Genomic DNA, 25,922 nt, shown 5'->3' with positions numbered 1-25,922 from the left:
AGCAGATAGGAGAGAGACATTCATTACTGTGAAATGCTGGCCAGCCCCGCAGAGAAGGCCCACCAGCACCAGATGTTCTATAATAGTTCATGTAAGAGGACAAAAAGACTGTTGATTACTCTCATCTAGTCCCATAGTGAGGAGATGTGCAAATGAATTTCTCCCACCAGCTGAGCTGGTAGTTCAGAGAAGGGGGAAAAGGGAATAAAAATCCCTGGCAAAGAGAAACCCTCTCTATGCTGCTCGGTCTCTGGAGGGTAAGGTTTTCTACGCATAAAGTAAGACCTCCCCAGTGTTTAGCCTGGGTTAGCCCTAAGGGACATATGGAGCTTGCTTATTACAGATGTTTCTATTACCTTTTGAAACATAAGACTAACTCATTTGAGTGTGTTTACCTGCTTTAACCTCGTAAATAACTCGTTTCCTTTTCCTAGTGAATACATCTTTAGATTGTTTTTGGTGTGATATCTAAGGGGCAACAGACCTGGGAGAAGTGACTATCCCTTGAGACTGGGAGTAACCTGAATATGGCTGTGATTTTTGGTGTAAGGGACTAGCTACAACAAAGGCAAGCTTGCCTTGGTGAAAGGTAGATCGGAGTACCTATGATTCCACGGCTAGGCTGTTAGTGCCTGAGGAGTTTACACTTGATAACTGGTTGGTAAAATTTAAGTATAGACCTTACAACCAATTTGGTGTATGCGCCCTGCTTCTCAACAGTCTGCCCTGAGGTTGGTATTCATACTCTTGAGCCATTGCAGGACAACTTGATAGAGGGAAACAGATCCCACAAAACCATTTCTAGCCTACCTACTCTCCCACTCCAGATTCAAGCTCTGAGTGAGGAAAAAGCAGCTGCTAAATTCCTGGGCAATAGCAATTTTGCTCTTTCATGAAAAAGCAAATAGAAACAAGAGAAAAAATAAATCGACAAAGAAGTTTCAAGTTGGACAGATATTCCAACATTCCCATGAGGTGTGAATGACTTTTTAATACTGATACTGAGTCTGCTATCACTATATTTGGTAGTGCTCTTAGTTAATATCAGCATTGGGGTGTTGGTTATGCTTGGATTAGTAAATTGTCCCTTTGCCAGAAGACATGTAAACGAATTGCCAATACGATTAATAAGAAATAAAATCAACAAGTCAGATTTAGATACTGGCACTTTTTTAAAAGTAGGTTTCTTTCTTTTTAGAACAGTTATGATTTTCTCTAATAAGCCGTTATCCTTTTCCCCATCCCACACCGGCACTCATCTCCTCATCTCCACATGCAAACATGCTCACAGACACATCCCATATTGCTCATTAAGATCACTGCAGAATCTTAGCATCAAGTACTATTAAATAATCAGAGTTACTAATACTGACTGGATGCTTACAGTGTAGCTCAGCCCTGGACAAAGTCCCTAAAGGTCTGAGGGCATTCTTGAAACAGAATTATTTTCCATGTAATTGATGAAAGGAAGCCAGATGGCAACGTACTTGATTGCTTAGACATGTCTCTTCTAAAGTTGGTAATCTTTTCCACAATGAGGACATCCCAAATTTCAACAAGTCATATGTCCAGTCTCCCCACTACCTCATTTTGACTGGCTGCATCTCTGTTTGCCACTCCCCAGTGATCAGTTTTGGACAATATTCTTGCATGTGAGGACGACACAAAGCGAAGGGTGCCTCACTAAGGAGGGACAACTTCAAACATACCTAAATTTAGTGGACTTTTCAGATTATCACTTGCAGAAAATGCATGTAAAAGTGTGTGTGTGTGTGTGTGTGTGTGTGTATAGAGACGTGAACCTTCAGATCTTTTTATTGCTGCATTTGGATGATGTTGTAACACACTAGTTGAGAAGTATTTACATGGGACAAAAGATGGAGCAGATCCAATTCCTATAAATGGGAATGTATCTCCCTTGTCTATATAACTCCTGCTAACTTTAATACAATAGTCACCATTAAAAGTCTTTACAGCCATCCTTTAAAATAAACAGTGTTCTCCATACCAAGTATAGGCCCTGACCCTGCAAACATTAAGTCCATACATAACCCAAGCAACCCTATAGAAAGGGCTTGAAAAATTTACCCAGGACCTAATAGTCCAAGGATTAAGCCTACTCCCCAGACAGAAATATGCTAGTGCCTGAGCTGGTCAGATACTCACTCCTACAGGATCTTCAGGCCCAAGAACTCCTCACCTCCAATTCATACTACACATACAGTGCGCACACGCACACACCCCACACGTTGTAATTCACGTGTATTATGAGAGCCTAGAGGTCTCAACCAGAATTGGGGCCTCATTTACTATGCGCTGTAAAAACATATAAAGACACAGTCTCAAAGATCCTTATTGGCCCCAGCCCTAACCCCAGCTTGGGGATACTTACTGGCTCCAACCCAAAACTCTAGCCTAGGGAGCCTGCCAACCCCAACCCTAACCAAAGCCCTGACTGGCTTAATTTGCCCCAACCTACTCCATCCCACCAACAGATGAATTTATTCTCAGTTTGCACACCGAATCTTCTTTTTGATTAGCAAGAACATCCTTCCTCCAGTGTACTCTGCTGGGGTGACAAGGTCGTTTTGGCAGGATCCTCCCACACATGCACTGGGTGACTGACCATCTGTCCTCTCATCCTGGGATACCTGCAAAGATGGCCACCCTGAGAGCACAGCTGCCATGTCTCATAAGGGTATGTCTTCCCTGGGTTTTAGCCCAACCTCTCCCCACCATCCACACAGAAAAACCTCTAACCAGATTAGGAGGTGCTTTAAACCTGGGCTATCTTAAACAGCTGAGGGGGGTTAGTTAGAGCCTGTTTCAACTCAGTTGGAACACAGGCAAAAATAAAAAAAAAATTAGTCAAGTTTGATAGTTCCTAATTCCCCTGCCAATGACAGACCAGTTCTCCTGCAATTGAGACAACTGACTGGGAAAGAATCCTAGAACACTGCAGTACAAAGGACCACGGGATATGCCCCCAAACACACATGGGCAAGTGCAGAAACAGTGAGGACACAGTAACATAAGTAGAACTTTGTTGAGGGGATGCTTGCAACTGGACTAGACTAATCTGATTGCTCAGACCCAGGTGCCAACCAACCAGGCTAACCACCAATGAAGACACACACTAACAGTGGCAACAGCACAGGAGCTGTCTCTCTGCAGACTTAGGAAGACATCGATGCACTGTTTACAATTAGTCCACGTTTGGAAAGATTTCTTCAAAACCCAGAAAACCAGAAACTTAATTCTTTTTTAAATGAAAGCTTAGATTCTGCAGAAGTTGATAGCACTCACCCACACAGATTCCTACTGGCCCTGGACAAGACAATTTTTTCAAGTCTTGGTCATAGGGATTACCATAAATATTGCCACTGACATAATAAATCAGTAAGGCATCTTAGAAATCCTATATAGACAAAATTAGAACAGAATGAATGCCAGTGAATATTAACTATTTGAAAATAATTTAAAGAGTCTAACAGCAACCATAAGTAAGAGGGCTCCATTACAGAAGCAGTTATTTCTCATCAAATACTCATACCAGAAAGTACTATCACAATAATACATTATTGCTTTATATCTGCAATTAGATTCTACATGAGTCTTAGCTGACCTAAATTCTTCTAGCATGAACATCTATTTTTGATCAATAATTCCAAATGCACACAATGAGTTACAATGCACACATGATTTACATAATGCCACCTACCTGCAGCTGCTAAACACAAAATCATCAAAGTAAACACTGGAATCACACAACTTGAAGTCATTTTTGCAACACTGGGTCTTCTCAAATCAGCTCCTTTTGTAGCTCTTCATGTAGACATGCTTCCTTTGAAATCAGTGGTATATGCTTTGAAATCAAGTCTTCCAGACTTTTAATTGCCTACTGAGAGAAAAAAATACATTTTAATAGAAATATGTCTTACAGAAATGTCCTCATCTATTTAAAATTATATCTTTTTGTATCATATCTAACAAAACAGAGATATTTCTTAAAAGAGAATTATACAAGTATATTTTACACTGCTGAATATCCTAAGTACCAAAAGGGACACTAAGCACATAACTAATCTTTTCCCCTTTTGTTTTTCTACCTTGTCCATCCTCCCAAAATAATCATACCAGCTATGTCCTGTTCCAAACAGAAGGACACAGCTAGAATTGGAGTCCTGCTGAAGCCCAGAAGATGCCCATATGGTCTCAAGTAAATTTATTTTAAGTATGCAAATTTCTTTGGGTCACTGAAGTCAGAAGATATATTATCCAATCTTAAGAATATCATGAGAGGAGTTGCCCACACACAGTTTATAAGTAACACAGCAACTCTGACTTGCATTTCTAAATTGGCACCACAAACTCGAAAACCATTTGAAAGATCCTGAAACTAAAACACTTGTTAGAGTAAACACAAAAACCCCTAAAACCTACAACTAACATAATATACTTTTACAAGAGAAAGTAGAATGCCCCTACCCTATACTGGCTCTCTTTCAAGCAGCTAGCTGCCCAGAATAAGGGCATGAAATTACACTACAAAATTAGATCAATTTTATAGAAGTCAATCTTTAGAAAACAATTTTGTACAGTCGATTGTGTATGTCCCCACTAAGCGCAGTAGGTCGGTGGAGCGTGTCCTCAATACTGTGGCTAGCATCGACTCACTGAGTGGTGCACTTTCGGTAGCTATTCCACAGTCCCCGCTCCTGACTGGAAATCTGGGTTAAGCTCCCAATGCCTGATGGGGCAAAAACATTGTCACGGGTGGTTTGGGGTACATGTCATCAGTTTCTCCTCCCTTTTTCCCTCCGTCCTTGAAAGCAACGGCAAACAGTCATTTCGCGCCTTTTTTCCTGGGTTATCCATGCAGATGCCATAGTATGGCGAGCATGGAGCCCGCTCAGCTGCACACTGCTGTTGTGAGCATTGTGAACACCTTGCACATTATCCTGCAGTATGTACAGAGCCTGGCTAGGAGCCGCCAGCACGAGGAAGACTGTGAGGAGGACAGACAGACACAGACATTCCTGAAAACATGGGCTGTGACAATTAGGACATCATGGCAGAAGTGGGGCAGGTTGATACAGTGGAATGCCGATTCTGGTCCCGGCAAACAAGCACAGACTGGAGGGACCGCATAGTGTGGCGGGTATGGGATGATTCCCAGTGGCTGCGCAACTTTTGCGGGCATAAGGCCTCTTTCATGGAACTTTGTGAGTTGCTTTCCAGCCGCCCTGAAGTGCAGGAATACCAAGATGAGACCTGCCCTGATAGTTGAGAAGCGAGTGGTGATAGCCCTGTGGAAGCTTGCAACGCCTGACTCCTACCAGTCAGTTAGGAATCAATTCGGAATGGGCAAATCTACCAAATCTGCTGTGATCCAAGTAGCCAAGGCAATCAATAACCTTCTGTTAACAAGGGTAGTGACTCTGGGAAATGTGCAGGTCATAGTGGATGGCTTTGCTGCAATGGGGTTCCCTAACTGAAGTGGGGTGAAAGATAGAATGCATATCCTGATCTTGGCACCGCACCTCCTTGCCAAATAGTACATAAACTGCAAGGGGAACTTCTCAAGGGTGCTGCAAGCACTAGTGGATCACAAGGGACATTTCACCAACATCAACGTGGGAAAGTCGGGAAAGGTGCATGATGCTCGCATCTTTCGGAACTCCAGGCTGTTTGAAAAGCTGCAAGAAGGGACTTTCTTCCCAGACCAAAAAATTACCATTGGGGATGTTGAAATGCCAATAGTTATCCTTGGAGACCCAGCCTGCCTCCTGCTCTCAAGGCTCATAAAGCCGTACACAGGCAGCCTGGAGAGCAGTAAGGAGCAGTTCAACTATAGGCTGAGCAAGTGCAGAATGGTGGTAGAAAGCTCCCCCCTCCTCGCCTCCTTCTCCTCACCCCCAGTGCACCACGTCCCTGCTCGTCCCCCTCCCTCCCTGCACTTCCTGCCACCTAACAGCTATTTGGAGGCGCTTAGGACTTTCCATGAGGGAGGGGGAGGAGCGGGGACGTGGTGCGCTCAGGGGAGGAGTCGGAGAAGAGACAGGGTGGGGCAGGGATTTGGGGGAAGGGGGTGGAATGGGAGCAGAAAATGGGCGGGGCTGGGGTTGGAAAAGGTGGGGTGGGGCAGGGACTGTGGGGAAGGGGTGGAATGGGAGCCGAGAAGAGAGGCGGGGCAGGGGCAAGGCCAGGGGTGGGGCAGGAGTCGAGCACCCATAGGGCAGAGGGGAAGTCAGTGCCTATGATCTGGGATGGCTCCTGGAGGCCAACATCATCGAATTAGACAGCGCTGTGTCTGCACTACCCCAAACTCGACCCAGGAAGGTTGATTTTAGCACTACTCCTCTCGTTGGGGAGGAGCATAGCAGTCGATTTTAAGAGGCCTTTAGGTCGGTGGAAGGGGTTGGTTGTGTAGCTGCATTGCTTATAAAATCGACCTAACGCAACTAAATTCGACCTAACCTCGTAGAGAAGACCAGACCTAAGAATCTGAAGTCAGCAAGAAGGGAACTGGAACGCTGATAACGTTCAATCAAATAAAGCAAATATATTTTATTTCACTAGCAGCCTTCTCAAAACACAAAATGACAGAAGATGCCTCAGCAACCACCAATAGATTACTATAAAGCAATGTAAGGTCTTAAAATCTGGGTGATAGAACAGAACAGAGCTGAGCTGACAGAGAATTCCAAACTGAAGACTAACTCTTCGTTAGTCAATGTTTCTCTATGGCTCTCAATTCATTCTTCAATTTCTTCCTCAAGGATGTTGACGAAGCCATCACCACCCACTTGCCTGGCCACCTGAACAATGTGTTTCACTTCTTTGTCAATGGTCGGGAAACTGTTAAAATCATTCACACATTCTTTCCATAGGTTTCACCAACATGCATTGACTGTTTCAGGCTTGATTGCATCACTTGTATTAAACATTCAATGGATGTAACTGGCAATGTTGAAGGACTTCCAACACTCCATCACATTAAGATTGGGATCAGCATCCATACTGCTACGTATCCATGAGAACGTAAGCCTCGTGTACGTGGCCTTGAAACAGCGAATCATGCCTTGGTCGAGAGGTTGGAAGATGGAGGTGGTATTGGGGGGGGGGGGCGAGGGGGGAGAAAGACTACTTCAATGTCGTTATGGGCAAACTGGAGTGCCGCAGGGTGGCCAGGAGCATTGTCTACGATTAGCAACACTTTAAAAAGTCAAGTCCTTTCTCTTCTCTTTAAGGTACCATTTGACCTCCGGAATGAAATGCTTGTGGAACCAATCCAGAAGCGATGCTGCCGTCACCCAAGCCTTTTTATTTGATTGCCAGAACACAGGCAGGAGATTTTTTGTTCTTGCCTTTTACGGCACGGGAATTTGCAGCTTGTAGAGCAAGCCTGGCTTTATTAAATGCCCAGACACATTGCCACAAAACACAGTCACACTGTCTTTAGCTGCTTTGAAGCCAGGGGCTTGTCTTTCTGATTTTGAAGTGTAAGTGCGGTTGGGCATTTTTTTTTTTTTCCAGAAGAGCCCAGTCTCGTCAGCATTAAAAATTTGTTCCGGAAGATAGTCCTTTTCTTCTCTGATTTTCTTTAATTGTTCGGGGTAGGCTTTTGCCGCCTCTTCATTCACAGATGCAGCTTCACCAGTAGTATGCACGTTTTTGAAGTTGAAGCGGTTCCTAAAAAACTGTTAAGCCAACCTTGGCTGGCTTTGAATTCCTTCTCATCAGAAAGCTGTCCCTCTTTGGTGGGAGGTTGGAACAGCACAGAGAGGCTAAGAGCCTTTTCTCGCAACGTGTTGCCATCGATAGGCACATGTTTACAGTTCATGTCTTCCAGCCATAAGTTTAATGCTTTTTCAGTCTTCACTAAAGTCTTATCACGCACCTGGCTCGTCACCTTAGCAGTTATTGGAGCACTTGATGCCACGGCTTGACGAATTGCTCTCTCTCGAATCTTGATGGCACGGATGCTAGATTTGTTGCGGCCACATTTACGCACCACGCTGGAGACCGACATACCGCCAGTTATTCCTCCTGCGTTGGAACAGATCACTGTTTCTTCAGTTGAGCACCAGATGAAGTAGTTGGCTTGCATTTAGGGGCCATGTTGTACGAAAAATATGTACAGTATCTTTAAACACTAGAATCACACTCAGCGCAGCAAGATGCTCACACTATGAAAGGCACATAGGAACTGAGACTGACTGAGGGAACAGCAGATTCATGTCTCCCATCTCATGCTCACTCCGAGGCATATGATCATTGAATGGGATGGTGGGCGGAATTGCCCGCACTATTTACAGGTATCTTGTTATTTTTCTCTCTTTTTTTTTTTTTTTTTTGACAAGCACATATAGTTGAATTCATGCAAGTTAAATGCGTGTATTGTGCGACTCATAGCAAATCCATATTTGCTAAAGAACAGAATGAATATTGAGAAAATTACTTTTAAAATGATGAGTCTTTTCTGTTTAAACTCTAACACAAACAAAGCAATCCAGCTGTAGGTTGAAAGCTACTGTCAGCAAGATTAACATGTGAAAGTCTGGTGGTTAGCACAAAGAACAGACAGCCCACTAAGTGGGAGGGATGACTGCTTTGAATTAAGATGTGAAAAATGTACAGAAAAACAGGAACCTAAACTGTTCAACTACAGTAGCAAATGGAGTTGAGACAAGAGACATTTCCAAGAGACTCATCCCCACGAGGGTACACCTGGATAACTACTTTTGTGAGCAAGGTCACAGGAGAGCAAATCAAAACTGTGATAACTGAAGGATCCCAGTGAGGAAGAATGAGAGAGGATGACATGAAACATCCAAGAGCAGAATTTGCATCTCCAACACTGGCTGCCAAAAAGGGTCTCAGAGACCAACTAGACCTCAAAAAAAACGTAGTGCAGAAAAGCAAAATACTGCTATTTTCCTAAAATGACACAAAGGGAATACACCTAGATTAGTTAAGCAGAATATAAAACTAGATACATTGTGCATGCTATTTACTTGTTTGAATTCAATTGTCTCTGCTTATTCTTAATAAATCTTGTGTTACTTGTGAGGATTTCATGCACACCATCCCAGAGATGTGAGACAACCTTCCAACTATAAGAGAGAGTGCCAAGGAAGAGCATCTAGAGCCCAGTCCAGTGAGGATTTTTCAGTCAAGAAGGCACAGCCAAGAGGATCCTTTTAATTTAGGTCTGTTGCAGTAAGGCCTGTGGTCCTAATCAAGAAGAAATGTCTAATGACTACAGACAAGGATCAGATTTAAGAGGACAAAAAACAATAATCAAGGTGCAATCACCACCTATTCAAGTCAAGAAAAACATGTATTCTACATGTTAATGGAGCTAGAGAGAGAGACTGAAACCTATACAATGATGAAGACTATTACGGAGCAGAGAGACTGAATTAATTGCCGAGTTTTAATTTGTATCTTAGAAACATTCAGTAAACCTGTGTATTTTGATATATGAAAAATTGAATCTACGTAACAATACAAATAGAAAACACAATGTAAAAAAAACCAAAACAAAACACATAAACAGGAAGTTCCTAGATGGCTGTCACTATGCTAAACACTATGGCTGTTCTGAACCACATGGTAACAGCAGGGACAGATCTCAGATCCTCCTCCCTCCAAAAGCACAACTCTCGCCACCTCTTAAAGAATCTGTTATCTGCTAGCACAGTCTGTGGCAGACAGCTGAGAGAATCTGATGCCGTCCTGCTAGCACAAAGTGGTAAACACATATACAAGACAGTTCACTACAATAGCTCACCAATTTCCCTACCTTTACATTTGCTTCATATTTGTTTCTTTGTAAGTATCTAAAAATCAAATTTCCCCAGAACTTCCAGTCTTCTCACAGGAGTCTTTAAAACTATTTTCTTCTGCATCAGCATAAAGGCTGTGTGAGAAAGTCAGTTTTAATACTAAAACTTGCTCAGGGTTTTCAGAAGTTAAAGCATCCTGCTTCAGACAATGTCTTTACTTAAAGATGTCTTTCTCATAGGCGGCTTCCTGTTCTCACTGACAGAGACTGCCAAGCTCTGCATATTGAATACCCAAGCACACTTTTACTTGGTCTACTTCTGTATTTTTAGCTAAATGACTATTGCATCGTATTCCCATTAGCATCTTTACTCCTATCTCCTTTTCTTCTTCTTCTTCTAATTCTTTAAGCTACTTCTCCCTACTACTCCTTTTTCTCTAAGGCCCAGCACAGTAATAAGTATGTCTGCATAAGGCCACAGAACAATTCTGGGGGGCTTCTGTTTTCTATTTTGGACTTGCATTGCATGGGAGCTGGACATACTCATTGTTCAACCAGGTCCTTAATGCTCTAATTTTACCTTTTATTTCTGTTCCTCCAAACCCTTTCTCCAAATGTCACCATCTGTTTAATTATATCCTCCCCTTTGTATATATGTCCTGGCTTTGCTTTAAATCCATCTCCACTCTATCATCTTCCCCATGGAGACCTTTCCTTCGCTGGCTGAAGAATAGCTTCCACTTCCTCTTTTCCTTGTCACAACAGGCTCTATTTCATGCTGTCTCCCTTCCATGCTCACAGCCAGAGGTTGTAACCCTCAAAAGGTAAAATACCACACCACAGTACTCCCCCATCATGCTGCAACAGCTCATAAACACTTTGGTTACCAATGTGAGCCAAATCCTACTCACCTTAATCATGGACTTCAATGGGAACTACTCAGGAGAAGCAAGCAGGATTTGTCCCTGTGTTGCTTTGCCATAGCAATGCGAACCCACGTTTCTAGGGCATCCAAGAAAACCCTTCAAAGCCAAAGCTTCTTCATTGTTTGTTTGTTTTAAACATGGCAGCCATTTTACTTATTTAACCACATTCCCATTGGTTCCTTGTACAATAAAAATGTGCATTCCACTGCACAAATAAAAAGCCAATGATTTGTAATCAAATATGCCCAAGCCCAATTTAGATGCTAGATTCAGTTATACAAGCATTCAATACACGAAGTGAAACATGGTTTTTCAAAAAGAAATATTATAACCCCAATCCTATTAACATCCATTTTTCAAGATATGTCTTTTTTTAAAACTTGATGACACTTATTCTCTTAATACTGTATGATTTGCATATGTACAGGCTAGAAGGCAGACTAACTGTATTAGCAAATATTACTGTGGGATTCAAAATGCACATCAATCGTTTTCATGTCTACATCTAAAACCGTGCAGAACTTAAACAGTAACTTATTCATAAACTATTAAGGAGACTGATTCTGCTTTATAAACACCAAAGCAGTTTCATTTCCAGGGAATAAGGAGAGTAATAAAACTAAATATCCTGACATATCAAAAGCCCAGGGAAAAAGTTATTCTGATGCCTAGCAGTTCATATGCTGCTGTGCTTGTAATGGGACATTTCAACAAGTCACAGTTAAAGGCTATGGGAACTGGAACAGGACCAAGGGAAGAGGCTTTATGCCACTTAGAAACTGTGCCCCCTCTATTTCAGATTGCTTTTGTTTTAACATTTTGTTTGTTTATTTGTACACTAATGTTTTACTATGTGTTCTGTCAAATTACAGGAAGCTACAACACATGCACAATCGGTCCCTGAAAGAAAAGACAATTTCACCCTTTTTGCTTGCAAGGCCCTGATAGCAGCAAATCAGACTTGCACCACAGCATGAATATTGCACGCATTTGGCACAAAGGTCTGGCTAGGATCAGAGACAGCCATTCTCAGTCTAAATCTACACTCAAGTTTCCCTTCAGCCTACACAGGATTTGCTGTCAACTCACTTTAATTGTTGTGAGTTTACATCAGAAAAGCAAAATCATTAAACCAGACACTGTGGTGTCTGAACCACCACTGCAGGATAGGTCCTGAATGCAAAAGAATAGACTGGAAGAAGACAGAAGAGAAACCATCTTCTTGTAGGTTATAGAGATTTTTCCTAAAGAGCGAGCTAGGGGGGCAGCTCTTTCGAGGGTCAGGGCAGGGTTTCTTTGTTACAGGAACTAAGGGACAATGCACATGGAACAAGCACTTGAGAAGTCTCTATAAGAGAATCAGGGAGGACATGGAGGTAGCTCCTGATAGGATTCAGGCATAAGGGGCTTTCCCAGGTGGAAGGGGAAAGTCTTCTCAGCAAAAACATCTGATGGCATATATAAGACTGATACTTTTGAAAATGTTACCCTCAAAGTGACTTAAGAGCCTAAGCCCCATTTTCAAAAATAACTTAAGTCTCATTGAAAGTCAGTGGGCGGCCAGGAGGCCAAATTCCATTGCAAGTCAATAGGAGCCTAAATCATTTCTGAAAATGGGACTTAGGCTCCAAATTTAGGATAAAATTTTCAAAAGTGCCTAAGAAAAACAAGTTTCAGAGTAACAGCCGTGTTAGTCTGTATTCGTAAAAAGAAAAGGAGTACTTGTGGCACCTTAGAGACTAACCAATTTATTTGAGCATAAGCTTTCGTGAGCTACAGCTCACTTCATGCAGTATGCATCCGATGAAGTGAGCTATAGCTCATGAAAGCTTATGCTCAAATAAATTGGTTAGTCTCTAAGGTGCCACAAGTACTCCTTTTCTTTTTAAGGAAAACAAAAAACCCACAGTAACTACAGCACAGAGATCTGCAGGACAGACCTAGAGACCATCAGAAAAGATTAGCAGGCTCTAAGGAATAGGTCTATACAACCCTTCCCCTTCAAAAGTTATGTTTCTTTGGCCTAATCACCTTATTTTTATGGTTTCTAATTGGAAACAGAATAAGTTTCCTGGCATTAGATTATCTTACTCACTACAAATACGCTTGCCAACTACCTCACGCAAATACCATTAATCTTGGTTTTATTTGGCTCAGTCCCTAACTGCACACCTAAGCCAAAATGATAATCTCTCAAAAACCCTTGCTGTAACCCTGGATAAGGCATCATCTTCTATGGCCAGTCATAGCAACAGAGTCACAGCAGGATGGAACCTTACCTCCACCCAGGTCTTGTCTAGGTAAGAGATCTCATCGAAGGCACTCTCTTACAAATCACTGATGCAATTATTTTTTTCATACATAGCAAAAGATTATCTAAAACAAGCCCTAATGGGAGAACTCCCTATCATAAAACAAACTGCATTAATCTCTGGCAGATTTAAATCTGGGGTAGGAGCCATGTTCCCTTAAGGAAGTAAAATAATGATTGTTTGCAAGTTTGCACACAAAGAATCCCCTGAAGGGGAAAAAGTGGGCAAAGTTTTTACAAACAAACTTCCCCATGGTCATTTGCAATAGGAAGTTAAAAGTGATAAATGGGTTAAAATAATAGGAAACAGTTATGTAAAAAATGGCAAAAAGATGCATTAAAATGTTTATAAGAGCAATAAGAGACAAAAGTTTCACTCTGGAGCAGCATTTACTGAATTTTACTCACTAAAATACATACTTTAGAAAGAAAGCATAACAGTTTATCTCCTAAAGCTGCTAAGCAAAAATCCCATTAAGATATTCATCAGTCAGTAATCAGTCTCTAAATCTTCAGAAGCACATTTATGAGTTAGGAAACTTCTCCCACATATGTGGGGAAGACCTTATAGTGCAACATTGGTAAAACAATGAGTCAAAAGGTGCTTCCCTTTGAGTAGGCGTCATCTATCCTCCCACAAATTGTCTACCAGATAATCATTGTAATCTATTTATTATGCAGAAAAGCACATTTAAGTTGAAGTGAGATATTTGTTCTTAAAAAATTAATATAGGAAAATAAAGGCATGTTCCAAAACAGTGTGCGAAAGGATTTGGCACACAAATTTCTGTGCATCACCTGCACATGCCACTCTGAGTTTACAATCCATATATTTCAATTCAACTACAACTTGTGAAAACACTTGGGGTTTTTTAGGAAAAGGGAAGACTTTCAATCGCCTAATGAACATTAAAAAAAAAAAAAACAACCAACCCTCATTTATCCATAAGGGCTGAAAAAAGCTCCAAACAGCATGTAATTAGTTATGACTGCAAGGATTGGAGGGAGTGGGGTAGGAAGACTGCAAGAAGTCCGTGAGCCTACACAAATGGTATGCAAATCTTATAACACATGGAGCATTATAATACCTTTGCACCCTAGTGAACTTTTGGTGGGTGAACCAAGGCCACTGGATCTATGACTATTGGGATATGCTGTGTATATCTCCCTATTCAAGAAGGTGGTAGGGGAAAAGAACAAGTTATACCAACTGTGGCTCCACTACTGCTCAGAACCCTTAAGAGGAACTGATCCCTACTGACCTCTGGAGACTTCCTTAGCACACAGTACAAGCTGCATATGGGGGAGATAATTTGGCCTTTTCATGTGAACAACTGTAGCAGTCATACCAAAGAGAAGCCTTCCCAACTCAGAATAGCAATTTTGTAAATCATAACAAAATTTGACTAACCTGTCATAACTAAAATACAAAGTATTTTAAGACTATTGTTAATACCATACTACCATCATTCTCAAGTACATTGGACCAAATTTATCCCTAGTATAACCCCAATGCTTCTGTAAATTTAAGGAAGATTAAAACATTCAGAGCGTGTCTACATTTGAAAGTTGTTGTGGGTTTTGTTCTGAATCACTTAACACAGATAAGTTGTTGTGTGAGCAGTGCATCCACAATGCATTGTTATCCCCAGTTAAACTATCTCCTTTTGGGATCAGTACTTCTACCTTGGCCCTGAATGGTTTCAAAATAAGCACTCGGCCTTCTAGGCAGACCGCCCATAGTGCAATGATCTGCCAGTAGACTCTGAGCATTCTTGGATTTTTCTCAATTCACAGTGCAGATCACTGCTTATGGGCTCAGCCAACAAGCACTGACTGGTGGGACATGATCGCGATACAGACTGGCATGACCAGGAATGGTGGCTGAACTTCAGGATGACAAAGGCCACCTTCTTAGAAACCCTATGCAGAGCTCACCCTGGAGCTGCAACTGTGGAACAACTACATGAGAGTTCCCCTCAGTGTAGATATGCACGTGGCCATTGTTATCTGGAAGCTCACAACCCCCTAATTTCTACCAGTGAGTATCTAACCAGTTTGGTGCTGGTAGATCAGCCATTAGGGCAGTTGTAATGGAGTTGTGGCCTGCTATCAAGAAAGTGCTGTTCCCCCAGATAATATGGCTAGGCAATGCATACAAAGCTATTGATGGACTTGCACAGCTGGGGTTCCCAAATTGTACTACAACCATTAAAAGGACTCATGTGCCCATTCTTTACCCAACCATCTCCCAAGCAGGCCTCAGGCTTCATCAACAGAAACAGCTGTTCCTCCACGATGCTCCTGGTCTGGTTGATCACTGTGGCAGATTCATCAATAATATGTGGGCTGGGCTGAAAAGGTCCATGATACCATGATCTTTAGAAATTCTGGGCTGTTTTCTGTAATGAGAAATGGAGCTTCTGGTCCTATTATCTGTGGACACGGATGATGTTGACATTCCTCCAGTCAACTCTGCTTCCCTTGCTTATGAAACTGGGCACCTGAATAACTGAAAGGACTTATTAAAAAAAATTAAAAAAATAAAAAGTTCAGCATGCATTCAAATTAGTGCTTTTGTGGTCACAGATTTGTGTATGTTTTGGGGGTTGGGTCAGAAATGTTCTTTGCATCTTGGGGCGTGGAACGGTGGTAGAAGGACCTGAGTCCTGTGAATAAGACAGTGAAGGGGGTTCTCCCAGTATGCACGGTTCTCCATGTCATCTGGTGGCACGGAATTTTGAGAAAATGTTCCTTGAAGTTGAAGTGAAGGGTGTATCCTGGTATACAGAGTTCCGAGGGAGAGGGCTGCAGAACACGGGTAGGTTGGGGTGGTGTCCTTCAGTATAATGTCACTATGTTCTCCATTAAGGTTGTTTGCCTCTCCATGATCCTCAGCAACTGTGCCTGTGAAGTACTAGCCAGTGCCCTGTCCTTTTTCTCTTCTATCATGCTTAAGGAAACCTTCCCTCCACTCCTCTGTCCACACACTGAGGTTGGTAAACATGTCAACCCTTGTTCTCTCTCTTCATATGTAGATTGGTCAGATATTCACTCACTGATAGTACCCCTATCCATGGTCATGCCAACGTGTTAGGTGCTACGTAGGGAAAGAGGGGAAAGTGAGTTATTGTCCAAATTGTACTCTCTATGCCAACAGTGATAAAATGTTGCTTTTTCCTGATTTTGGAATCCCTTTCCCAAAGACTCTCCCCAGACTTCAGGGAGCTTAGAGATGGTAAGATGTTTTCAGACAGACATTCTTCCCTGTTTGTGTAGGACTGCTGGGCCTGTGGGGATGAGGCGTGGTTGGAGGATGGGTTGGGTCACCTAGAAGGAAGTTTATTACTTGCATGTGCACCTATGCAGGCTGCCAGTGGCAGGGCAGAGAGGAAGACGGGCCAGCAGGGAGAGGCCATTAGTTGCATATGTACCTCTGCAGGCTGGGGATTGAGTTTGGGAAGGGTGAGGGAGAGCAGCAGATGCAGGCTACTAACTGGATGAGCACCTTGGTAGCCTATCTTGAAGGATGTTACCCTGTGGCATGTTCCCAAAAGGCAGAAAAGGATTTTGTTAAAAAAAAGCAATGCGCAAACCAGGACAACGTGCTATACTATTACTTGCCAGGATGGTGCTTGAGAGCTTGTGCAGAAGTGGAAAGGAAATGCAAGGTATACGAGCAATACTGAGAAAGCTGCACCGCTGTGCAGCTAGCATGCCAAAACAGAACACTATCATTCTCTAACACCCAAGGATCAGCATAAAATGAACCACAAAATAAAAACAAATTCCATAGTAGCCCAAAGAGGGGTATACTTGAATGCCTTAAAATCCCTTTCCTTTTTGAAGTGTCTGTGTAACATGAGTTGGATGATTTACCTCAAAAGAACTAAAGTTTGCTCAAATCTGAAGGAAGGCATTAATAAAACTGTGAGTCAGAAAAGCATTTGTAGTGCTTTTTCTTTCCTGTATCTGCTGCTACAAGAAGTGTGCCTTCCTTTCAATCTCTCATTTTTACCCACATGATGGTGCCCTCTTGAACAGAAGGGTGGGCTGCTGACAGGAGAAAGATGGAGCAATAAGCACCATGGCAAGTGCTGTGGAGGTGGGACCTGGTAACACTGAGTGGTGGTTGGGTTTGCATATTTCAGAGAAATAACAGTAAAGAGTTTTTAAAAGCTATGGCACAGCCCCCATTTTGAACACTGGGCATGTTGGAGATTAAAAGCTGAAGAGGTGGAGGGAGGATAGCCCAACATGGTGGCATCCTGACGGTATCTAAGTTGTTTAAATCTCCCAGTACAGTTGTATTGTAATACAGCACATAATACTTACTGGAAGAGGTCTCCTCCCCAAGCTGGATGTCCACCTAAGATTCAGGTTGGTCCTCTGCTTGTGTTTTTTGAGAGGAGGTCTTTTGGGTCTCTAGCATTGTCTGAGTTGGGGTTCAGTGGGCCGATGAGATCCTGAATTTTAGGATAAATCCCTCTGGATCTGCATCTGCCAGGGTATCCTCAATGGAGTCTATAATATGCTGTGGTTCAGTGGTGGCATCTCTGTCAAAAATATGGTCCAGCTAATCATAGTAGCTGCAGAGCTCTTCCAGAGACTTTATTATGTCCCTAATAGTCTTATGACAGGACCATGACAAGCACAGGGCATGGCTGCTGGATAATCAGTTTTTTACTTGATATGTGTGAATTTGCCATAAGTTGTAGTCACATAGTGCCTCTTCTGGCTGTGGCCAACACTTTAACAGAGAAATTATATCTTGTCAAGATGACCCATGAGCAATCGAGAGCACACAGGTAAAATAGACAGGCCAATCCAGATAGCCAGCAAAGCAGTGTAGGATACCAGGGAGAGGATTGCCAGATGCATAACAGTTGTTTCAGGATGGGGATGCAGCCAGAACTCTCTGTTGCTGGTAAACTCATCTCACAGTTTAGGAAACCTCAAATAGTAAACCTGCTTCCCAAGTGGGTTTCTTATCACAGGGTAAGACACCAGAAGATTCGCAACAAGAACTCTGGCACATGGATGTAAGGCATCTTATCACAAAGTAACTCAGGTTAACCTACAACATCTTTCAAGTGTAGATAAGACCTTAGTCTCCTAGTCTACCTACCTGGCTCCTGACAAGAAAACCCTGCTTTTTTTACAAATACATGGTATGTGGTAAGACTGTTGGACATTACAGAAGTTTTTATTGCCCCTGATGCACACAAACACCCCACTGATTTCAATGGGAACTGCATAGCATGCAGAAGATATAGCATAAGCTTTAAATGAACTTCCATCTTTTCCTCCTCATCATAAAAATTACTTCACAGCCTGCAGTCCTCACTACCTTTTCCCACAGAAAAACAATCTATGTATGTTAGTCCTAAATTTAACCAGCTTCAGCTCATGACCTTTAGATAAGCCATTCTCCTGGAATCTAAACCAGTCTTTTTCAAGGTCACAGAGGCACCCTTTTAAAAGGAGAGTCCCCTCTCAGTTGAATTTTCTCCCAATCTTGTGATATACTGTTACAATAAACATAAAAACTAACTTGGGTCACCTGTATTACTTAATGACAGGTTTTATTGCAGTGAAAAAATTCTCAATGAATATTTTTTAATTACCAGTCACACCATGCACATGTGAAACAATACTGCTATATCTCAGTTTCCTCAAGAAAAACAAAACACTTATTTAATTATAAATACTGTCATAAACTAGCACACAACTTACCAATTTAAAAAGCTTCTATCTCAGGACTATAAGAGTCTGCTCTGCTGAGCTTTACAAATCAGAGACTTTGCATACAGCAAAACATAAGGACCCTGCTTACAACAACAAATGATGTTTAAAGAAATTTTCACTCCTGTGAAATAAGCAAACAAGAAATTCTGGGATGGAAATAGACCAAGAAACTACTCCAATGTCCATCCCCCAAAGGACTTCAGAGTTGTGTTCATTTATTTCAGTTTGGCTATGAACAGAACTAACTGCTGCCATCAGAGTGCTGCTCTACTGGACGATCACCACTACTGTGTGATGGCTTTCCACGGTTATGGAATAAAAGCAATTTCCACTTTACTACTTCTTAGTGGATTAAGGTATGCTTAGCTATAAATATACTACTAAAGTTGTTAAATGCTCATGTACATTTATTAATCCCCATACATATTAGTGCTATGGAAGAAATAATCCCGTATTTATTGTATACATACATCTTTTAGAATTAAAGGTCAATATCAAAATGCACTAAAAAGCTATTTCTAATCTGCAGCCCACAGAATTTTTTTTTTTTTTACCACTCTGGATAAATTGTATGCACCTAGATAATTAATTTAAACTAAATATTTATTTGGCAACCAAATTATCAAATAAAATATTTTTAAAAGCTCTAGTTGATTTCAGTTTTCTCCAAGTCTTTGCCAGTTGGCTGCACCAAGTTTCACTCACCCTACTGATAAACAGTATGGGCTTAGTGTTGCATACATAAGACCATCAAAAACAATGCTTTTTTTTTTTTTTAAGTAAGTACCGCACAGAAGAGACAACAAGAAGATCAGTACAGACAAAAATGGAAAATCATTTGTGTTTGACCTTTGATAAAATAAGCAAACAATGGGTCAAGGACATTAACAATTCCCTTAAGCATGAAAGGGTGAACTTCCATACCTAAAAATATTCCCTTCTGTAGCAAAAAATCTTATGGCAATCTTAAACAGTAGGAATGGTTTTGAGGGAGCTACAGTTCCCTGGTGACAGAATGGAAATCCTGACAACTTTAGCACTAACATTGTAAAAGTATGTTATTACTTGTGGACTACAGTTCACTTTTGAAGAAACACTATTAAAAGTACAACCCCCAAATTTAACTAATTGCAATTAGTTAGAAGAGCCTACATGAATACAGTTTTTGGTGTTCCCCCTGCTGGCTTTGCACTTAACTTACAAATACTATTCCTCAGAGCTGGGTATTACTTGATAATACTGATGTTTAAAGGATGTTTTGGCATGACAAGGAAATGGAAAAGGGAAAAATAAGATTAGGCCTGTCTATCTTAGAAAATAGATGACTAAGGGAGGTTGGGGGTGCAGGAAATATGATAGAAGTCTATAAAACCATGAGTGGTGTGGCAAAAAGTGAAGAGAGAAGTGTTATTTACCCTTTCACACAATACCAAAGCTAGGGGTCACTTGATGAAATTAATAAGCAGCAGGTTCAATACAAACAAGAGCAAGTGTGGAAAAAGTACAATGCAGAACCACCTTGTGAAACTTATAACCATGGGGATGTTATGATGGCCAAAAGTATAACTGGGTTCAAAAAAGAACAGGATAAGTTAATGAAGGATAGGTCCATCAGTGGCTATTAGCCAAGATGATCAGGGTCACAACCCCATGCTCGGGGTGACCCCCCACTTCTGACTACTAGAAGTGGATCACTCCAAATTGCCCTGTTCTGTACCCTCCCCTAAAGCTCTCGTACAGGCCACTGTCAGAGACAAGATACTAGGAAAGATGGACCATGGTCTAACCCACTATAGGAGTCCTTATGTTCTTATAATGCTGAAGTTGTGTTTGTTAAAAGAAAAAGGCATGATCATTTCAAATACATTTTTATTCACATAATCTATCTGAAGTTCTGGATATATGTCCAAAAGCTAAATAATCAAATACATGTATTAGCACAAGTGCCCAACATGAACCCGGCTCCCAACTAGGACTCTCCCATCACCCATTAAACCCCACTTTTACAGAAAAAGCCTGAGACAAAAGAAACTCTGAAGTGTGACCTCAAGTTTAGCAAATTTGGGTTTGAGCAAACAACCGAGGGAAGCAAGTTCCAGAACTGAAATTATAAAAGTGTAGTGCTGGAAGGGACCTCAAGAGGTCATCAAGTCCAGACCCTTGCGCTGAGGACCCTTCATTGAAGTAAACAATATGCCTCAACCCCCTCCTGATTAAACCGAGGAGTTTTTAGTTCATACACCTCAGCTGATTTCAAAAGCTGCAGTATCTTCCAGAAACAGGGCTAATCTCTCCAGTAGCCAGGATCCAAACCATCTACCACTTTATAGGTTAAATAAAAGTTGTTCTAAAGAATACATTTTTCCATGAAAACTTTCATGAAAGTTCTTGCTGAGAATATATTTTTGAGTATATTTTTATACATTTTCTATACAGCTCTAGTTAAAACCAATCAGTACCTGGAATTCAGTAGGTAAGGTACTTTTTGCAGAAGTGCTACTAAAGAAATGAGTATATATATTTTGCACTAGTTGCAGTTACTGGGTAGTTCAACTTCTAAGAGGTGTGTGTTTCATAAAAGCAATCCTGAGCATTGTCACTATCCGAGACTTCCAACTCATCTTAGTCTGAGGCTGTGGACATTAGTAACAAAAGTGGGCACACTTCCTCAATCAAGGGAGCCAATTGTCTATTTACACAGTCAGTTAGCATTTTCGAGATCTTATCTAGTTTGAGTTTCAGCCAGCTTGCCCGCACATGCACACCTCAGCCACAAAGGTAAATAATATATTCAAACAGAGGTGACAGGATTATTTATTTCTGAGTAGAAGGGGGGGAAAAATCAAAGTATTTTCATTTTATCACACAGATTACAATGACTATCTGCACGCAAGAAACAGGAATCCTTTAAAAAGGTTTCCTAGTAAAGCTAAATTATATTGACTGACACCTATTGGAGAAGAAAATGATGCACAGAAAAGTTAAAATGAATTAATAATAATAATTTATAGAACTAATGTCATTGAGAAATGTCATCATTTTGATCAACATAATGGAGTTTACCCTAGAAAGTAAACACAAGGACAGAGAGCGGGGGGAAAAGGCACTGCGCAAACATATATGCCTCAACATATGCTTGAAACACTCCTTCTATTTAACAACTTAGTCAGGCTTTTTGCTATTTTGAGAACAACCACAACCTCCCTCAGTGCTGCTCAATTTCAAGTGACATAACTTTGCAACTATATGTGAAGCTGAAATTGTGAAAGGTCCAATAATTTTTTACTTACATTTAACTCTCCTTTAATTGCATACATTGCAGTACTTTGATTATTGTTATTTACAGAAGTAGTAAATACTTACAAGTCTGGAGTTACTGAATTGCAGTACTTCCACTGCAAAATATGCAGCAGTAAATCCCAGGTGTCAACAACCAAAAGCTTTCTTTTTCTGTAGTATATCAATGAAATTCTACTAAAATGACATACTACTGGGATTTGTTCTATCTTCCAATACACTAAACATTGTGAAATCATACACTGCAATACTATACTAGAAAGTTCATAAGCCAACTTCTCTGCTGGCATGATTTAAGTGCCCGTTTATATCAATAGTGAATTTGACTTGATATCTTTATATATAGTTACTAACTGACTACAAACTTCTGTAGCTTTCTTTAACATACGGGTCTGAAAAACAAAAGAATCTGCATTAAAACCCTTGTAGTCTTTATTAGGAAAACTGCCTGCCTCATAGTTCCAGTATTTATTCAAGTACAATGCTTTGCACATCTAACATTCCCGCATCTACAGGGTTTTTGATTCTTTACAAACATTAATGAATTGATCAAACATCCCATCCAGGTGGTGGACATTATCATCCTCTTTTTACCTATGTTAAATCCTTTCCCAAAATCACTCAGTTACTCACAGAAGTGTAAACAAACCCCAGATAATACTAAAACTAATAAAAATCTTTGCTACCAAACTACAAGACCCAAGTTTGTGCTAAATAAGTGTCTAGGCCCCTAATTTGCTCTGTTATAGTGGTGCCATCCAATTAAAAATCAATAGGATGCACAAGTGTAAGTGAGAATTCAGTCTCTACTGTTTAAAAGAATGTTTTTGTTTATTAAAATCTAAACCTGCCAAGAATCAAAAACAGTCATGGTCAACAAATCATTCCAATAATAATAGCAGGACCGTTTGCACAATAGCAAAGAATGTAACAGAAGACAATATGCTGGAACTACAGTCAGTCATTTTCCTGAGTTCACAGCCCGCACACAGTAAATGTCAGCGGGCCAATTTAAATGTCAGGGCACAGAATTCTGCCGTTAACGATTCCCATGCACTCCAACGAAGGCGAGTTATGCTTTGGGGCAAGCGAGCGTGACACGGGTGTAACGGGGGGAGACTGTGGCCCCGTGACTCGGCTCTCGCCAAGGTTCTGACACCCCGCAGCTGAAGCGCAGAGACCCCCAAACCCCGAGGAGACGGACACATGGGAGAGAGGCTGAGCGCACTTGCGGTGAGCTCTCATCGGGACTACACGCCGCGTTACTTCCTCTTCCCTTAGGAAGATGCCGAGCCGGGCATCCCGAGGGCGAGCCGCTCTAAGCGCCGGGCTCACCACCGACAAGCCCCCCCTAGGGAAACCGCTCCCCCACTCCGAACGTGGGTTGCCGCAAGTAAACACACCCCGGTCAAAGCGGGGGCGCCCCCGAAGCCCTGCTCGTGGGCGTGATGTCAGCTGCTCCCAGGCAGCCGCAGAGTCAGGGAAAGCGCCGGGCAGCCCCAACGCTGCGAACAGACGCAGCGGGGAGGCTGCCGAACAAGCATCCCCAGCAGCCTGCAAACTCTTCACTCCCCCCGCCTCCCCTCCCGGGGACCCCCCGCCCCGGCTGCTGCTGGGGCAGCGGCTTTCCCAGACCTACCTCTCAGCGGGTCTGTCAGCCCGGGACGCCCCCCGGGAGCCACTTCAGAGGAAACGGGCAATAACTTTCCCTGCGCTCCAGGGGTGCAGCCCGGCTACGCCATCCGCAGCCAGCTGCCCCGGGCGGAACAGGCCGCGGCGAGAGCCGCTCCGAGCTGCCTGCGAACGCCCTGGTCGCCCCGAGGAGGAGGAGAAAAGCGGCCACCCGCTCCGCCAGGAACCTGCGATTCACCCCATCGGGCTGCGACTCCCAGCAAGTTGGAGCAACACGCACCGGGGCGGGGCCTGATTCCCGGCCGCGTCAATCAGCGCCCAGCGGCCCTGCTACTGGGTGAGGGGCGGGGACTGCGCTGTGATGGGCGCGCGGAGCCTCGGCCCGCGGAGACTCCTCCTCCCTCCGGCCCGCTCGCGCTTCGCCGCCCTCCCTCCGCCAGTTGAGAGATGAGCCTCGCGCGCTCCTTCGCCTTTTTCCCCCCTGTTCCCGGGGCGGGTTGTTTCCTCGCAGCAGCGGCGAGCGGGGCCGGGAGATTTCCTCAGGCGGGGACATGCACAGCGTGTTGAAGGGAGGGACTCGTCCTCCAAGCAGCGAGACACACTGCCCGCAGTTTGTCTTGTACGTTTTACTTTGGTTTAAACCCTAGACACGTTATGCAACATTCCAGCTCCGTTTTTCCAGGACAAGTTTGCGATATTTTAACTTTGTCTTTTCAAGATCTGGGCAAAAGATTGCCCGATCTAGCCCATGCCCCCCCCCCATCTTCCTAATTCTGCCTGTTAATAACGGACAAGTGTAGATGAAGGCACTCCTTTGACATTAAAAAAATATCTAGTCATATTGCTGTAGCTGGATCCAGATCCTGTCAGTGGATCTTCCTGGATCTAGACAGTTTTTGGTTGCAGTCTCCCAAATTCTACTGCCTAAATAGAGAATATTGCCACTCTTGCTGCATCTTATAAATCTGGACCCTACAGTGCAACAGTGTTACCAAAAAAAAATTCAGATTCAGCATCTGTATCTGATGGATTCTGCCAAAGAGTACCATCAGAAGACACATCAAGTGTTGCTTCTACTATTATATACAGACACACACGCAAGTATTGCTTCTGCTATTACAGATGCACACACAAATTGACTCCAACACATCCTAATACTGAAAAAACTCAGTTTTGCCGTTGTATCCTATTGCAGCTGGCTAATTTTGGGCTGTATAACCCTGAATTTTACTGACAAAACCTTCTCTGACATATGCACCTTATCCTAATCCACTTTAATAACCCAGATCCCAAAGAATCATGGAGCAATTTAGGATGATATAGGAATTATACAGTCACAAAGTGATTGGCTGGGATGTCCCAAGGGCACTTTTAGATCCATGTTAGGTAACTAAGTTCTCTATGAACTGTATTGACTGATCTGCTAGAAGATTAATTATTGTTGTAATAAACAGGCTGAATAATTGTTTTCTATGCTAATACTGTACGTAAACATTTAACAGGACATTTAAATTTCATGTACATTATAACTCTGGAGGGAAAACATAACCGTGGTAATTCCTAGAAGAAGGAAAATAATTTGAAAAGGAGATGGTTGGTTGCTATTGTCTTCAAGAAGTTAGATGAGCGAGTCTGTGCCAAGTTCCTTGTTTTATAGATGGAAGTCTCCCTTCTGCTTATAATAACCTTCAAACTGACTCATATTAATAGAATGAATCAGGTCTTTTAATTATGCAGAACAATAGAAGAGAATGCTAGTGAGAAGTGGAGTGAGCTAACTGTAACTGCATTGGACTGGAAGGCACGACTCTTGGCTCTGTCAAGAACTCACTGCGTGACCTTCAGTAAGTGACATAACGTCTGTGGGCCTAATTCATCCCTGTTGTAACTCAGCAGAAGTTAAGGGCAGAGTTGCTTGGGAACAAGTATTTCCATTCTGTGGAGAATTCTGACACTTTGGGGAAGAATTGTTCCCAGTTGGAATGAAAAGCCAAAATTTTGAAACTTCCTGCAAAACAAAACCAAAAAAAAAAATAGAAATTTGATTTGTGACCATCTAGATGTTTTGTTTAGATAATATCAAATAGTTTTATTTTTAAAAATCAAAATGTTTCATTTTGTTAAGGTAAAAACATATTTCAATAAAATTGAAATGTTTTGTCTTGACTGTGGTTTCAATTAAATTCACAAACTTTTACTACATTAAAATATTATT

General features: G+C 42.1%; 1 protein-coding gene across 6 annotated transcripts in view; it reads right to left on the bottom strand.

Annotated features, from left to right (window-relative positions):
* Positions 1 to 24,020, bottom strand: part of TGFBR3 (transforming growth factor beta receptor 3) — a 178,446-nt gene extending 154,426 nt beyond the window's left edge. For 3 of the 6 annotated variants that reach the window (XM_073357091.2, XM_073357089.2, XM_073357088.2), the window contains exons 1-2: positions 23,715 to 24,020; positions 3,722 to 3,901 (exon numbers count right to left, since the gene is read on the bottom strand). In XM_073357091.2, the coding sequence (XP_073213192.1) occupies positions 3,722 to 3,782 (61 nt within the window). In that variant the 5' untranslated portion in view covers positions 3,783 to 3,901; positions 23,715 to 24,020. The remainder of the gene's footprint in view (positions 1 to 3,721; positions 3,902 to 23,714) is intronic. The other 3 variants (XM_073357087.2, XM_073357092.2, XM_073357090.2) reach the window with 2 other exon arrangements.
* Between the last annotated feature and the right edge of the window lie 1,902 nt (positions 24,021 to 25,922).

This window comes from Lepidochelys kempii, chromosome 8 (genome assembly GCF_965140285.1).
Source record: "Lepidochelys kempii isolate rLepKem1 chromosome 8, rLepKem1.hap1, whole genome shotgun sequence".
NCBI lineage: Eukaryota > Metazoa > Chordata > Testudines > Cheloniidae > Lepidochelys > Lepidochelys kempii.
Note: the sequence above shows the minus strand (reverse complement) of the source record. Positions and strands in the feature narration are given on the sequence as shown.